This window comes from Channa argus, chromosome 5, assembly GCF_033026475.1.
Source record: "Channa argus isolate prfri chromosome 5, Channa argus male v1.0, whole genome shotgun sequence".
NCBI classification, from domain to species: domain Eukaryota; kingdom Metazoa; phylum Chordata; class Actinopteri; order Anabantiformes; family Channidae; genus Channa; species Channa argus.
Window position 1 is genome coordinate 8,551,523 of NC_090201.1, and position 16,579 is coordinate 8,568,101.

The window sequence follows — 16,579 nt, forward strand, 5'->3', positions numbered from 1 at the left end:
GTACCGCCCTCTTACTGTAGCCTGTTTTGTACTATATTTGAACTGCAATAAAAGGACGCAATTTATCTTATACATGGAGAGCTGAATGGGAGCATCTAAATTTGGGTGGAAATGTCATGTGACACGACGATGGTTAGACACGACTTGAGTCGCTGATGTAATCTCCCCTCTGGCCATGCAGTTTTCTGTAAGGGGTCCATACGGGGTCAAGCCCATCATAAGTCAATGCGGGATACAAGTGGAGGTATTCGGGACAATTAAACGTGTCTGAGTGAGCATTTCCAGTGTCAAACTGATTATGTATGAGTGAAAGAGAGAGTGTGAAGCGCAATGTAGAGGGAAGCGACTGAAACTTGAGGATCCCTCTTGGACAGCAGCAGCTCGGCCAGAGAAAGATGTGAACTTGACTCCTTGCCTGGACCCGGGCCCACTTACTCCCCGTCTTCAACACACCACTTCTTCTTCTGGCTCAGATGGTCTTTTATTATCCAATTGACACACTTTCCAATCCTTATTGGAAAACTATGTGGTCAATACACTGGCTATGTGGACCGTTTCAATGCTGACATACTACACATCTGTACATCGTATTGATACAAATTAACTAAATAATCATTAAGGCTGCAAAAGTGGGAAGTAAAACCTTCTGACAACAAAAACTTGTTTTCTAAATACTTTATCTGCTAAGTCCTTTTCCTCTCATCTCTGCGTGTCTACGTCTGCCACCCACTGTCCTATGTCTTCTGTGTGTCTCAATCTCTTCTTCTGTTCTTGTTTCTTTCCCCCTCTGCTTCCCCTCCCCTCCCCTCCCCATTCTTCTGAGCGCAGACCAAGTCCAGGTGGGGTGGCACAGGGCCATGTCTCAGCTCCTTGGAGTGCTATGTCCTCATCCCCTCTTGTCTCCTTCACCTCCATCTCCATCTCTCCACCACACCCAGAGCAGCTAACCTCAATCATCCTGTCCCGTCTGGCATGTTGTAGTGTTGCGAGAGTTATGGCGTGAAAACTCCAAAACCGTCCAATAACTGCTGCATGGACCAGCACGCTGCTTTTCCGCTAAAATCTGGACTTTAATTGTGGTTCGGCTTCTTCTTCATCTTAAAAGAGGTGAAGACTGGGTGGAAAAAGGTTGATGTGACACGTTTTTTTGTACGTGCTGCATTAATTTGTACATGCCTCTGGATGTAGATTATTTTCTAGTGAATAATTTGCTTGTACAGGGAACAAGTAAAATGACTTCCACTAAAAACACACCAGAAATGCTTATTTGTTTGCCACGCTGCTTTGTTTGCTGTTCCCTTGCTCATACATCTACATATAGGTCTACTAGTACTAAGGTAAAATGTCATCCAGAGACCTCCAATATTTGGGCTCAAAAATATTTAGACAATTGGCTGCTCAGTTGTTTCATGGTGAGGTATGTGCTGTTTACAAGTAAGCAGACAAACGGGCTGCACTTCTTCTGTGAAATATGGTGTCATGGGCATGTGCAGAAAGGCTGTCAAATAAACTGTTTGGGGCTAAACTGTCTGCTCAGATTCAGCCAACTGCTTGAAGTCTCACTGAACGGGGCTTCACACTGCAGATGGGCAACAGCCAAAAAATACTTTAAAAAGTTATAAGGCAAAAGGAGATGAATATTCTACAATGGCCAAGTTAATTACCTGACCTGTATGCAACTCACCATGTATTTGACTTGAACACAAAAAGTAAAGGGAAAACACTCCAGAAACCAACAGCAACTGAATACAGCTGCAGTTTCTTCTGGAGAAGAAACCCAACATTGAATTCCAGATTTTAGGCACTGATTGCAAAACTGACAATTTAATTTATGACTATTCTAGTTTGTCCAAATAGTTTTGAGCTCCTAGACTTGGGTTGCTGTGTATAAAATTGTCCTTAATGCCAACACAGTTTATGCAGTATTTTGACCAAAATCTTAAAGTCGACAGCCAACACTTTAACCACATCTTGACTCTTTCATTTCAAATCCACTGTGGGCGTGTAAGAAGCCAAAATTAGCAAACTTGTTTCAGTGCCAAACTATGTACGAACCTAACTGTAGTGCAAGTCGTGTTATCTGTGGCTGCATCTGACCACGTATTGTTCCTTATGCCTTAAATTACTTAGTACAAACATCAACATTCACACAGTTTCGGAGAAATAAAAACGTACAAAACTAAGTAAAAAAACAAAAAAACAAACACAAGTGATTAGTTTAAAAATGAGAATGAATTAAAGGTCCCAGACATCTACGTGGATGTGTTTCTACTTATTACGACTGGTCAGATTTCTGCTCAAAGTTGGGAGGAATAATGTGAGGTCATGAATCTGCAGCTACGCAGAGGGTTTAAAAACTGCGAATCTCAGGACGAGTCCAAGAAAAATACTGTTCAGTGCTTTTTGCACATTGTTAATGGTTTCACAAAACAAAGTCGAGCTTCTTAATAACAACTGATATAAAACAGATTTGGAAGTTGTTGTGATTTTTAAGTTAGGAATTTTTACATTTAAAAAAAACAAAATCAATGAACAAGTTTACACCATTCAGCCATAATCCTAACACCACCTGCTGCTTTTGATATAAAAATATTATAAACTAATAAATGCAGATGTATCATTATGGGTTAACCACCCGTCAAAATCAGCTTCACCTTCACCAAACTTTAATTTCATTCTCTCTAGTTGTTTCCCATGCTGTCTCTCATCTAGTGCATTTGACTTCACCCGTTCATCTAGTTTTTAGTCGACTCCCTTTCGCCTCTTTGCCTCCTTTCTTGTGTCTTGCTTACTTCCTCTCTCTCAAACCACTTCAGGCCCCAGTGCTCAGGAGGTCGCACAGCTGCAGGGGCCTATACCCAGGAACCAGCCGCTCTCATCCTGCCTTTCCTCTTCCCCGGTTGTCTCTCTTTCCCCCTGATACTTATCCAGGCTAACATTGACCCATGAAGTCTGCTATATGGTATGATTTTATTTGGCTGAAGGGCTTGAGAACTGTGATGATCTTTCTATTGAGGCAGCAATGCAAAATCACGGTCTGCAGATTGTCAATGTAACACTGTTTGGTAATAAGAGTTGCCTGAATTGCCTGTTCCTATTTTCCCCTCCATATTCTTCCCTCCTGCAGAACTGCTGTGCAGGTGAGGATGTGATTTACCGGCTAAGCTCACCTTTGTAGAATCCTACAGGAATGTGGCTTATGGTAAAGTCGTCCTGCCCTCTTGGCCATCTACTCACCCATCCATCCAGTCCCACCCTCCCCATCCTCCACCCCCCCCCCCGCCTCTTTCCCAAAGCAGCATATAATCCCCTGCACCTGCAAAAGCTCCACACACAGCAGCCTGCCAAGAGTAGAGCGTGTGACCTTGCCTCCGCGACCACAGAATCTGGGAAAGAGAGAGACACATCGAGAGAGAAGGAGAGGGTTGTCGATAGAGGAGGATGATGAAAGAGCAAGAAAAATGGAGAAAGAAGGGAGGGAGACAAAGAGAGGGAGAGAGGAGATTGTAGTTAGTGGAGATATTAAGACACATTGAAAACACATTGTGAACCTTGGTCTGGTCTGGTCTGGGGTCCAGGCATATGGCTGGGAACCATCTTGCCCGGCTATTTTTGTGTTGCTTTTTCCTCCCCAGTGATGTCATGATACTTGTTTCCCAAGAACTGGGACGGGACAAGAGGAAAGCAGGGGAACACACTGCAGCACTTCGACTTTATCGCGCAGAATTTTCTTTACATGTGCCGAAAAAAATTAGGTATAAAGCTGACAATTTTCTGCAGTTTTCTCACTGCCCATTACCCAGTTTGTTGTACAGTACGTGTTATACATGTAGTTCAAAGCCTAATATTCCTTTGTGATATAGAGTATTCTTATTGTCCAAAACCATCAAAAATACTGGTCAGCATAAACCAGCTGTCACCCTCGGTGACGTTTTCCTGCCTTATGGTGAACATGCAATAAAAGCTGTGGTTTATTTTCTGTGGATTCCACACACAGTTGCTACCATAACCGTTTGTTAGTCTGTAAAGTAAGCAGCTGAAATTAGTGCCCCACAAAGGCACTAAATACTCATGGTTGAGTGAAATCCATATGCCCTATTAGTGACATTAAACTGAATCTTTAATCTACATAAATAAAATTTCTTTTAAACACCCCTGACTTTGTGGGATGTTGGAGAGCATTAGAAGATGGACCACAAATCCATAGGAGGATTGTAAAGGAGATATTTTTATTTATTTTTTTTGTCATTTCGGCTTATCTCGTGAGTTCAGGGTCGCTACAGCGGATCATTGTCCGCATGTTGATTTGGCACAGTTTTTACGCCGGATGCCCTTCCTCACGCAACCCTCCCCAATTTTTACCGGGCTTGGACCGGCACTGCACAGCTGGGAAGGGAAAATTGTAAATGAGAGATTACACCATTCAAATGTGTGTTCTACTCGTATTGCGATTTAAAAAAATAAACATCTTAAGTCTGGATAGATTTATTTATATGGTTTACATAGCTCCAAATGACGAAAGTATCTTAGAAAGCTTTACCAACTCTCCTTAGAACCTTAATTTAGATTATTAAAAAAAACATAACACACACTGCTTTCTGTTCACTGTGTGACCTCTACAACTCAATATTCCATTTGAATTAATGTTATTTATGTAACACCAATTCACAACAAAGCTCATCGCAAGGTATTTTAAATATTAAGGTCAGGACATCACAGAATCATTTTAAATATGCAGAGTCAATGTACACAAGTGTTTAACAATCAATTTTTGCATACAGTGTCATTTTCAGCCAGTCCCTGAGCTCTAATATTAGTCAGATGTGAATAATAGATATTCAATTTAATGCATCACTTGTTACAACAACATCATGCATAAAATCCTGTAAAGAAATACGTGTCCAAATGTATAGACAGAAATACTTAACAACACAATGTTTGAATAATGAACTTCATGTATAAAAGCTTTAAAAGGCAAGCTACTGTGAAGACCTTCAACCAAAAACAAAACTACATTTTCAGCATGTGTGGGTTAAAGTGATGCCTGTGGGCCAGAGAACCCCAGATCACAGGGCTGCAATCGGCCACTGAGTACAAACACCTGATGCTTTTGCTCTGAGAGTGATCTCAGTATGGTGAAGCTCAGTGTCTACTTTTCTCCTGCCCAGTAGCTTCTGAAATGTGATGAGGGGGATGACCATGCAACACTGGTCTTTTTAATAAATCCACATCTGGGCTGTCTCGGGCAGTGCAAGATATTATTACCTTTCAGGGAGAGCAATTGAGCAACAGCATGGAGTGATTACTAACATTTTCTTTGCCCCCCCTTGAGTGTAATCTGTTGCACGTTATCTCATTCCCCTCTTACCTCACACATGTGGACATCACAGGAACCATGTGTGCCTGAATGTGCATGCAAGCAAGTAAACACGTAGAAAATGATAGAAGAATGAAGGACTGGCACAGGGGACGTACGAGCTAACGATGTACCATGTGTATTCCATTAGGACAGATTTATAAAAAAAACCTCACAAGGGGGGATTCCTCTCTCTCCCCCTCCCCTTCCCCTCTGCTTCATGAATACATAATGAGAGCTAAACCTGGGAAAACAAACTTTTTGACCTATGGCCTGTGCTGTCAGAGTCTGACCTTGCACCTGGATGACTTCCTGCAGGAAAAAAATGCTAATGTGCTTGTGCGCATGTGCCAACGCATCAGATCTGTACTTTGGTGTGCACATAGTGTGGAGTGACACCGCATCTGTTCATGTATGCCATCGGTTTAATCCGAGTTCCCATAGTGCCTGTGAAGCAGAATTCCTTGCATTTTTTGTGGCTCTTTATTGGTGTTCAATCATAACCTAAAAGTGTTACACCCTCCTGTTTTGCTAATGTTGTTTTTGAGGTCAGAACAGAGGGGTAAACTGTGCAGTTGCTGTTGGGAAAAACAACTGAGTGAAAACCGCAGCGTTGGGAAATTAATGTGTGAAAGAAGAGCCAGAATTATTCACATAGATATTAAAATCTGGCATGAAAAGGCATGACAAGATAGTGACCAATGTGTCAAATTCCCTCTCTTTTCTGACCCTTTGTCAAATAATTGACCAGTTTCCTAATGTTTCCTTTCTGGAAAAAATAACATCTCAACGACCATAACCGTAACATCTCAGGGCCCAGTTGAACTGTAGGAAAGGATTTGTCTGCGGACTCCTCTTCCTACAGGCCAACTGCAGTTGGTTTTCTCCCTTCTCCTCTTTCTGTTCCTCTCTGACAGCTGTACTGGCTTGGTGAGAAAGAAAAAGAAAAAGGCCATAACGCAGCATATTACAATTCCGCAGAGCAGATGGGAGATCGCGCCACACATGCTCAATCTCTCAAATTCCTTCCATCAGGCATTTTTTGGACTAAATCACATTATTCTTGTTTATGAAAGCTTGGTGGTCACTGCGAAGGTAGCAAGTAGATGCTTTTCTTTCTTTCCTTCCCTCTTTCGTTGGCCTCTGCTACTGTAACGGAGGAAACAACTCATCAGTTATTCAGAACACCATGTTAGCACAGTAGATAATTGAACTGTACATTTGCAGGGGAGGGGAGGAGAGGAGAGGTCCAGATTCCAGCAGTTCAGCCCTCCACCAATGGATATGTCCAGATGGACTGGAAGAGAGGGTCTTTTGACTGAGGGACAAAGAGTCACTTGTGAATGACAATATGTAACTCTTGCTAATGCACAGACACACACACACACACACACAGCTGTGCGGCGTATTGTTCATCGTAGTTCAGCCGTTAGCTTCCAACACTGATAGAATGTTTGACTGTCCGCCTCTTGAGCCCTTGAGAGATGATGTCAGTCCAACAAAATGACATTTTTTAAAAGAGAAACGGTTTTTTATGTGTTAATGGCAAAAGGGAAAGAGGGCAGAGAGGGAGAGGCATGGGTGAAATAAAGACATTAAGAAAGGGAGAGACGAAAAAGGCTAAAAAGAAATATACAGGAATGGAAATGCTTGATAAATAGAAGGCCAGTTTGATGGTAGTCGTGACAACACATTAAAACGAGGCATAAAGTCCCATTTTCACCTGCCACAATGATACAAGGGGGAATGCAGTGGGTGAGCCTGCTGTAAATGTGTCAGAGTGTAACCACACCATTATAACTGTACTACAGATTTACCACTGAGAATAATTACTGTGAAAGATGGCACTGAGGAATGGTGGAGAGTGGGGAGATGAGGAGGGAATAAAGTAAAGACAGAAAGAGAATAAAATGAAGACAAACAACTCTGGAAACACCCACTACATACCTTTAAATATTCCCAAAGTGGAAATTGCACCAAGGAAAACGGGATCTGAAAAAACACAAAAGACAAAGGTTTAATCGTTGGCATTATGTCGAGTTTCATCTTTAACCTCCAATCTCTAGCACTTGTCATTCCTGCCACCTTTCTCTGTTTCCTCTCACTCAACTGACTGCTCCCTTGTTCCGTCTCACTGCTGATGATTAATGAATGAGACGGGCTGTGGTCTGGCAGACATGAATGGAGAGATGGATGGTTAAATTGATGGATGGATGGATGGATGGCGCAAACTTGGAAAGGGAAAAGAGGAAGGGAAGGAGGGTCTACACTGGTGGTCAGAGTGTGAATGTTGTCACTAGAAACAATACACTGGCTCAGGCAGGAAGTTGCAGGAGGAGGAAATCTGTGGCAGTGCCAAGGCAAGGGGCGAATGTGTGTCGGACCACACACACAAACACACACTCATACCACAGCAGCATGCAGACATATGCACAGGAATGGGCATGTTTTATATGACCAGAAATAGAGGAAAATTCACACACGTGCAGTAAAACCTCTTATACATAAAACACAGTACAGACAGACAAACACACACACACACACGTATCCACTCATCTTGTGCTGCAGAAATGGCAGAGCAGGACAGGAAGGAAGGAAAGAAAGAAAACTAAAACCAAAGAGACAAATATATACAGTGACAGTGAGGTGTATCATGAGTTTTTGATCATAGCAAGAAGAGGATCAATCATCCATCTTTGAAGACTCCTCTAACATCTTCCACCAGACTATGTTAACACACCGGAAAAGCTGGATTAAGACAATATAAGAACAGTGTTTACACCGCGTAATGAGCTTATTAAGCACTTAGTTCAGATGAAGTGACCTCATATAAACACTTCTCAAGCAGAATAACTTCAAGGGTATCTGCTGCGTTGGCTCGCTGAGAGCTGAATTGAAAAGATTATAATGACCTGGAGTTTTAATATAAGTCATTTTTAAAACAAAAGTAAGAACATAAAGCTCCCAAAATAAAGGTCAATTTAACTGAGCAGAGTAAATTTGGTTTCCATATTACACTGTTGAGTAAATAAGAAAGTGTAACAATAAGGTTCATTTGATGAGTTTGACAAATGTAATGCTCCTTCATGCAAGTTGGACTCAAAATGTAGGTGAAAACCTTTCCAAACTAAATAAAGAGCAGAATGCAGGTTTTACTAACAACCCCAACTCTTTAGCCAGGCCTCTGATGTTGATGTTCGATATGGGTGTGTTCACTCAGAATAACAAAGTGTGTAACAAAGTGTGGCAATGATAAAGACATGGAAATAATTTATTGACTTGACTTGGGTGTTGTTTGATTTCCAGTAGAAACTCTTCACTGGGACTGTCTGGGCTAGTAGAGGCGAATTCTCTCAGTCCTTAGAGTTGATCTAAAATTGTTCTTTGACTTTACTTGTACTGTAGGTCTGAAAGAGGATAGGATGAAAAGTGAGAGCACCTCTGTTTTCGAACTGTGAAGGGATAAGAGTGAGATTACAAAAGGAATATAGTGCACCTGTCTTCTATTACCACCACAAAGAGTTGTGTTTTTCCAGGGCAGAAAGAGGGAGACAGAGGGAATGGAGGGAGCTTGGGGATCAAAGTCACTACTGTACTACATGTACTCTGGTGTACTGCTATAGGTGGAAGTAAATTGAAAATGAAAGTAAGTAAACACATGTCTCGACTCATTTAACATTCATATTTTACCACCTGCACTGCTCCCACATCACTGCTCCTGTTATTTTAAAGAGATGTAAAAGGTGTGTGTAATACTATTTTTAACCATTTTAAATCCGCTTGAAAAGCAGCAAATTAACCTTAATATAAAAATGTACAAAGAAAAAATAAAATGATATTCAATTCATTTTTAAAAATACAGCCACGAGTGTGGAAAGAGTGAGAAAAGAAGACAGATGGGATCTGTGGAGGATCTGGAAAGACTGATCCACCAATGATTTATGACTTGGTTTGACACCGCTGGCACACTGTTCGTAGAAGATCTGTGTATGTGTGTGTGGCAAAGATGGAACATCTAAAAACCACATGTGGTCTGAATAAAAGTATTAAGTAATTTAAAAGTAAGGGAGAGCTGAGGGCACACACACACACACACACACACACACACACAGCAATCGTGTATGAACCTGACGAGATGATGCAGGATTCAGCTGTGCGTTATTGTTTATTGCTGTGTGACGAAAATGCAAATTCATCATATTAATCCAGTTCTGAAATCCTTTCTGTTCATTTCACATAAACACGCTCTAACGTACCAATGAGAAGCTTGAACTTGATGTAGGAAGGAGATAAACATAATAAATCTCTTAGCTGAAGGAGAAATGAAAATAGGTAGAGACAGAGAGACACGCTAAAGAAAAGGGAGTGGGCAAGCAATCCGTCATCCTGTGATCATATTGTGAACATCCCAAACAAAATTAACCTGGAGTCTATTTATTTCTATCAAGCGGGGGAATACGTACAGTTTGTTACTGTGTGTGGAATGAATTCCCACCACAACTGCAATTTTTGTGTCACTGCTCTGACTTGTAATAAAAACACAAGCATATTTTCGCAAAACGGCTCAAGGGAACAAGCATGTAGTTCGTTTCTTTCTTGCTTTAGTTTTTGAGATCGAGTAACCGAGGGGGAATCCGAATCATAATCAGAAAACTGTTTATTGCCAGGCAAAGTGGAGAACACTTTGCATTACTAGGAAAACACAGAAGCTAAAATAGAAAGTTAAAATACAAACGTGTGACACAGAACAAATATGAAATCTGTAAACAACAGAAAAGGTTGAATAAAATACAATGACACTGAAAAAGCTTTGGATTTTAACCTGGTCGACACACTGTGACCCATAACATTTGTGATCCGCAGAGTTTTTCCAGAGTGTAGAAGGATGAAATACAGCCTCCATTCAAGGTTCACTGCGGGTTCTAGGACATTCAAAATCAATTTTCCAATTACTCACTATTTGTATTAGAATAATCCAATATTGCTTATTAAAACACCAAGACTGATCTTTGCATTTGTGCTGTTTCCTTGTAAACAAGTAAATCTGATTAAAAGTTCGTGGGTCCCCAGTGGTTATTTGTCCCGTGTGGACAGTCAGGGCTGCACGTTTAAAATGTCTACTTTGTGGAAACAGTAGATACAACATTTATACAAAGATTATTTGAATAGTTGGCCCCAAAATAGCACAAGTGTTTTACTATTGTTGCTTAACTTCTTTTGTTCATGCACTATAGAGTGACTGAATCGATTTAGATTACTCAGCAATAGAAAACCAGCCTCCTTGGTGAGACTGGGTATTCATGTTTATTTGATATGTTTATGAGTTTATGAGTTATTCATTGCGTATATTAAATACAGCACATTTAGTCTAATCTCCTGCTGTCCAGTGAAGCCAGAATGATGTACATGTACAGTATTGTTTGCTGGGTTTTATTGGGCTGGATTTTGTCTGGACAATCACTGAAAAGTGATAGACGTGAGTAGAAGCTACGAAATGTAGCCACTGTCGTGGCGAATTTTGAATTTCAAGTAACTTGATGTTGCCCTTTCACACACAAAGTAGACAACAGGAGACTTCCCATGTCAGACACAATCTTACCTGGAAATACTGAGTTTGTTTTAGGTGAGGGGTGGTGCCAGGTAGAGCGTGTAGGAGGTGGGACATGATGCAAAAAGCTCACTACAGAAATCACAGTGTATCAGAGTGCATTGCTCTAGGACACTGCTGGCTAGTTTAAGGATCCACCTGGATCTAAGTGGTAGCAGGTGCTGGACCTGAAGTCATCTTTCTTTATTTACTGGGTCACTCAACAAACCACATGGTTTTGATATTCTAGAGTTACAGACGGGTCTACAACAAGTGTTGATGGCAGATTCAGACCCTAGCTATTTCACGGTAGACTAGAAAACAACTTTTTTTTTTGTCCTTTCGGCTTATCCTGTGAGTTCAGGGTCGCCACAGCATCATTGTCCAAGTTGATTTGGCACATTTAATCCAGTTGCCATTCCTGGCGCAACCCTCCCATATTTCTACCGGGCTTGGATGGGCACTGCGCAGGTGGGGAGGGGAATTGGCTGTTGGGGGTTCAGTGTCTTGCCCAGAGACACTTCGACATGATATAACCGTAACCGGGGCTTGAACCACTGAGCCTGTGGTCCATGGACGACTGCCTTACCAACTGAGCTACAGCCACCCCGAAGACTACAACACAAGTATTGTTGGTATAAAATCCAAACAGCTCCATGGCGCTAATTCCTGACCATTTCCCCAGCCCCATATAATGTCTTGGCCACCGTGGCCCACTGAGCCCCATAAAGACAAGCCAAGTTCCCTATTTGTGGGTGAGTGTGCATTTGGGCCCCTCAAGCCAAGAACGCTGTATGACACAAAAATCAGAGATGATAATAAAGTCCCTAAAACAGTGGAAAAAAGATGTCTGTCAGTACCATCAGGATATATAATTGAATAGGATTCCATATTATATCACGACAAGTACTTGTTGAAAAGTTTTTTATTTGGTTCAAATGAATAATTTGTTAGAGGTGTAGCTTTTATTTAAGGAAACATCAACAGCCTAAAGCCAAAAGAAAAATGGTTTTTAAGTTCACTGAAAAACCCTGTCAAAACAAAACTACTAGCTCGCTTAACTCCAGCTTGATCCAATTAGAGCCAACAACCAGATCATAATGATACACAGCGAGATGAACACACCCAGTGCATTTAACACATTGTTGAGGCCATGTCAACATTTCTTCGTGATTGGTCAGAAAAAAATTGACACAGACTCTACACAGGCATAAATAGCCATTTTGCTTAAGTATAAAGAGGTTAAAAATGTCCATTTGTCCGTTTTTAACATCTGGCTATATGTGCCATTCTCCACACTGTCTGCATCAAATCATTATTTATACATATGTTTTCCTTTTAGTCTACAAATTTCCAGCCTTTTCCAACCATGTTGCCACTCCTTCTGCTCTACTCCCTGCTGTTCTCTAACCTCCATACATACAAAGATACCCAGCTGTCTAAGGTAAGAGGATTTTATAATTCTGTGTTTTGTGATAATATTGCCAAACTACAGCTCTGCAACTTGGCCACAGTGTAAAAACTTTGTTCCAGAAGCTCAGCAGCATCTGTTCCCAAAGCCCACAAACATCTGTGTCATCCAGCCGGCCTCCTGGGACAGGATTCCACTGCTGGGAAACACATGACCAGCTCTCACTCAGACCTGCTATCATGCATGCAAGTGTCTTGCATTTTTGTATAAATATGTCACCATGCTTAATCATATTTCTGCTGTGTGTGTGTGTGTGTGTGTGTTTGTGGGTCAACTTTTTTTTATTTGTTGGCTGACACATTTTGTGAATGATCAAAAATGACAGTCCCATTTGCTGTGACTGTCAGGTACTAGATTATACAAATACTGAGATTCTGTCCCGTGTGTCATTGTGCTGACAGTGCTTCAGTTTGTGTGTGTGAGTGTGTGTTAGTGTGAGTGTGAGTGTGAGTGTGTGTGTGTGTGTGTGTGTCGCGTCGGCGTCCTTGCCAATTGTATTAGTGCTAACTTTATTAGTATTCAGAGAGGCTCCGGCCTGTCACAGGTCCTTAAGCACTCAGCGGAGGGCAGGAAAAACACATGTCAAAATATATTCACATTGAGCTTCATTGCAGGCAAACCAGTTGGCTGCAATTTGACAAATGACTTTTAATAGGTCATACTGGAGCCTCTGCATACTGATGAAGACGAGAGAAAGAGCAGAGAAGATGGATATTAAGATAGAGAAACAAGCAGACAAATGTATACTGTAGATGACCAAAGAAACAGATGAGAGACATTATTCATCTTTTCCAACAGATTTGTTTCCCCAGTAGAGTAACTCATCGCTCAATATTAGGAGCATTATTACTTAAAATGTCAACCTACTGCTATTATGGAAGTGCTCCCCAAAATAAATATTGCTGGAAACCAAAATTTTGATCAACGTGTTTTAGCATGTTTTTTTGTTTTTTTTTAAACAAAATACAGTACTACTAGTGAGATTCAACACGAGTCTGTAGCTTCCACATTAGAGGCTTTCACACTGTAGTCAAAAGAAAACACTGGCAGGGTGTCCTTTAAAATGAGCAAAAACAGAACAATATCCGTCTGGTCAACTCTTTAACCACTGTTCCAAACACTGAACTCATTAAAAAGAAAACTATTTCTGTTTGATTTGATCATGTTCGGAGTTGCAGAGTTTTATAAAGTATTGAACAAATTAAAGTTCTGAAGTGATGATGACATTAAATTAAAAGCTAACTAAGGATTAATGGATGTTTCACTGAGGAGCATACATGCAGTATCTGTACCGAATCACATGACAATCCATCTAAAAGTCTTCTAGACATTTCATTTAAAACCACAAACCACATACAAACCTGCTGCTGGTGCTAGAAAATGCATGAGGATTCATCGTCTGGGAATAAAAGATATCTGTTACTAATTTCATAGCAATGTATCCAGCATTAGATGACATACTTCAGTGGAGACGTTCGTGGTGGACTGAAGGTTACTAACAGTGCCAATGTCTTTGCTTTTTATTTCCTTCACATTATCACCCATGCTACTAAAACTTTGCCAAAACCCACTTTATAGTTTCCAAAAAACCAGAATATGTTTGATGACACTGTTTACTATCATTACAATGACAGTAAAAGATGCCCTCCCTGGTTTTACTGCTATATTATGAAATCTCAGACACAAATAACACTATTCTCAAAACCACTACTCACATTCAGTCAAGACAATGTGGTGCAATCCTGAACCCAACAACTTGCACATTCATTCTGCTCTGTTCTCGCCACCAGATGTGGAACAAATGAGCAAAAGAGCACATGATTCATGAGCCAGAGAAGTCTGCTGGATTAGTACTTGATACAGAATTACCAATCCAAATCCTTTTGGCAAAACCTCCTAAACCTGTGGATGTGGAATTTACCAAATGTACCATTTCAAATGAGAGCATGTGTACTCAATTCAATTTATAAGCAAACTGAAATTCTTTTTTATTAAATTGCTCCTTTCAAATGTTTAACTAGTCATTTGAGAAACAATGAGTCACTAGAGAGTTCACATTGAGATTTGTTCTTTTATCTTTTCAGATGTTTTGCAGTAGTTTTTCTACTGCATCAGTCTTTGTTTTTCCTTTCACTCTGATACAGTTTTGTAGTAGTAAAGTGCAGGAGAGGAGAGGAGAGGAGAGCTAGAGACGCTTTGAAGAAAAAGCAGATGGGAGTCAGATGGTAAGGTTATCAGCAGCAGCTTTGTTCAAAGTAAAGAATCACTATGGGCCAAGAGAAAACACACACACTCAAACACACGCACACACACACACACACACACATACACAAAATCATATGCACTGATCCAACATGGCAAAACCCAGCACATAAGTCCACATTTATTACCTGCTAATGCAACAGAGCTGCAAGATGGATTCACTTGCCAAAGTCACACAAGCAAACACAGACACACACACACACACACACACACACACCTCAAATATTCAGACACACCCACATTCCATCTGCTGCGTGTCACGAAAGAAACTGACTGTGGTGACACACTGATAACAAACACAGATCAGATTTTAATATGTTGAAAGTTGATAAAGTCATTAATCATGTCACAGAGGCAGGTGGTGTTGGACACCTCTATGCGTTACTGTGCCAAGTGTTTAACCCCAGCTCTAGAAAGTCACTGAACAAGAAGAGGCCAGACCTGTTTGTCTGACAGTTCAGGGACAATGCGGATAAATATATAAAGACAATATATGCACGCAAGGTCCTAAGCAAAGAATTACAAATATAATCACTATAAGTTTCACAATAAGATTTGGGAAAAAACATGCAGTCAAAAATGGATGCCATAAGATCTTTCTATCATAGTATGATTCCAAAATCGATAGATGATAATATCATAGTGTCATCCAGCCATATTATCAACAAAACAAAACAAATTGTGTAATAATAAATCATAATCTAATAATTATGCTGTACTTGTTTAGTTACCATTTTAACACTGTCCCTGTTTCAACCACATACAGACTTAATTGTACTGCAGTAATGGGCCGCTCTCTGTTATGTTACCAAACACTGGGCCCAAATTGTGCGTGCACATATGAGCTAATGTCACACCTAGTTAGTGCACTAACAGCACACATTACACCTGTCCATGACGCGCCAACGACCTGGGCTAAACATAGGAGCTATGTGTACAGTGCAGTCCTGCAGGAGTGTGTGTGTGTGTGTGTGTGTGTGTGTGTGTGTGTGTGTGTGTGTGTGTGTGTGTGTGTGTGTGTGTGTGTGTGTGTGTGTTTCGGGGGGGGGGGGGGGGGGCACGTAAGTACACCTCAGGGACAGAGGAGTTTGGGGCCTTTTAAATAAATAAACAAACACATAAATAAAGTCAATCGATACAAGGAGCCTGATCCGGCACTCTGGGCCTGTGTTTGGCCTGAGGAGGGAGAAAGGGGAGGAATGGAAGAAAGAGAGGAGAGAGGCAGAGAGTGTGAGAGAGAGTTGGATTACTTCTCCCTTGGTGGTTATATAGTGTTGGTTAGAGGAAGCCAAGGCCTGCACTTCGCTGTTACAGAAAACAGACCCTCATATGCTGCCTTAGTTTAAGCACACACACACACAGACACAGACACACACACACGCAGACACACACACACACACACACAAACCTGCCCTTACGCTCCCATGAGGCACACTCCACACAAATCACATGCCTATACAAACCTAAACCTATAAGACATACAAACCATAATTCCTTTTGTGCTCAACGAAGTTCCTCAAAACCTAAATTTGTCACAGATTAGGGAGTGTTGGAAATTGCACAGTTATGTGCATCCTGTGTCCCTCTAAGGCCCATACTGTGTAAGTTAGGAGTGTTCAGCCTTAAGCGACTAGCAATCACTCATCCCAAGCTAAAGTCCAAAAACAGAGCGAGTGTGACTGCACTTGCTGAAGAATTTCACCTGACAGATTTTAGTGCCAAAGGCAGAGCTCTCTCTCTCTCTCTCTCTCTGTGTGTGTGTGTGTGTGTGTGTGTGTGTGTGTGTGTGTGTGTGTGTTTGTGCCAAACTAGGGAGAGGTTTAAGTACCGGGACTTCTTCTGTGAGCCAATCAAATGGTAGCTGATTCCCATAAGGCGCTGCAGGAGTCAGTACAGGGCAGTC

At 41.1% G+C, this 16,579-nt stretch overlaps 1 protein-coding gene across 3 annotated transcripts in view; it reads right to left on the reverse strand.

The window, feature by feature from the left end:
• slc25a26 (solute carrier family 25 member 26) overlaps nucleotides 1–16,579 on the reverse strand; it is a 47,717-nt gene that overhangs the window by 11,667 nt on the left and 19,471 nt on the right. For all 3 annotated transcript variants that reach the window (XM_067503674.1, XM_067503673.1, XM_067503672.1), the window contains exons 6-7: nucleotides 7,304–7,348; nucleotides 3,317–3,386 (exon numbers count right to left, since the gene is read on the reverse strand). In XM_067503674.1, the coding sequence (XP_067359775.1) occupies nucleotides 3,317–3,386; nucleotides 7,304–7,348 (115 nt within the window). The remainder of the gene's footprint in view (nucleotides 1–3,316; nucleotides 3,387–7,303; nucleotides 7,349–16,579) is intronic.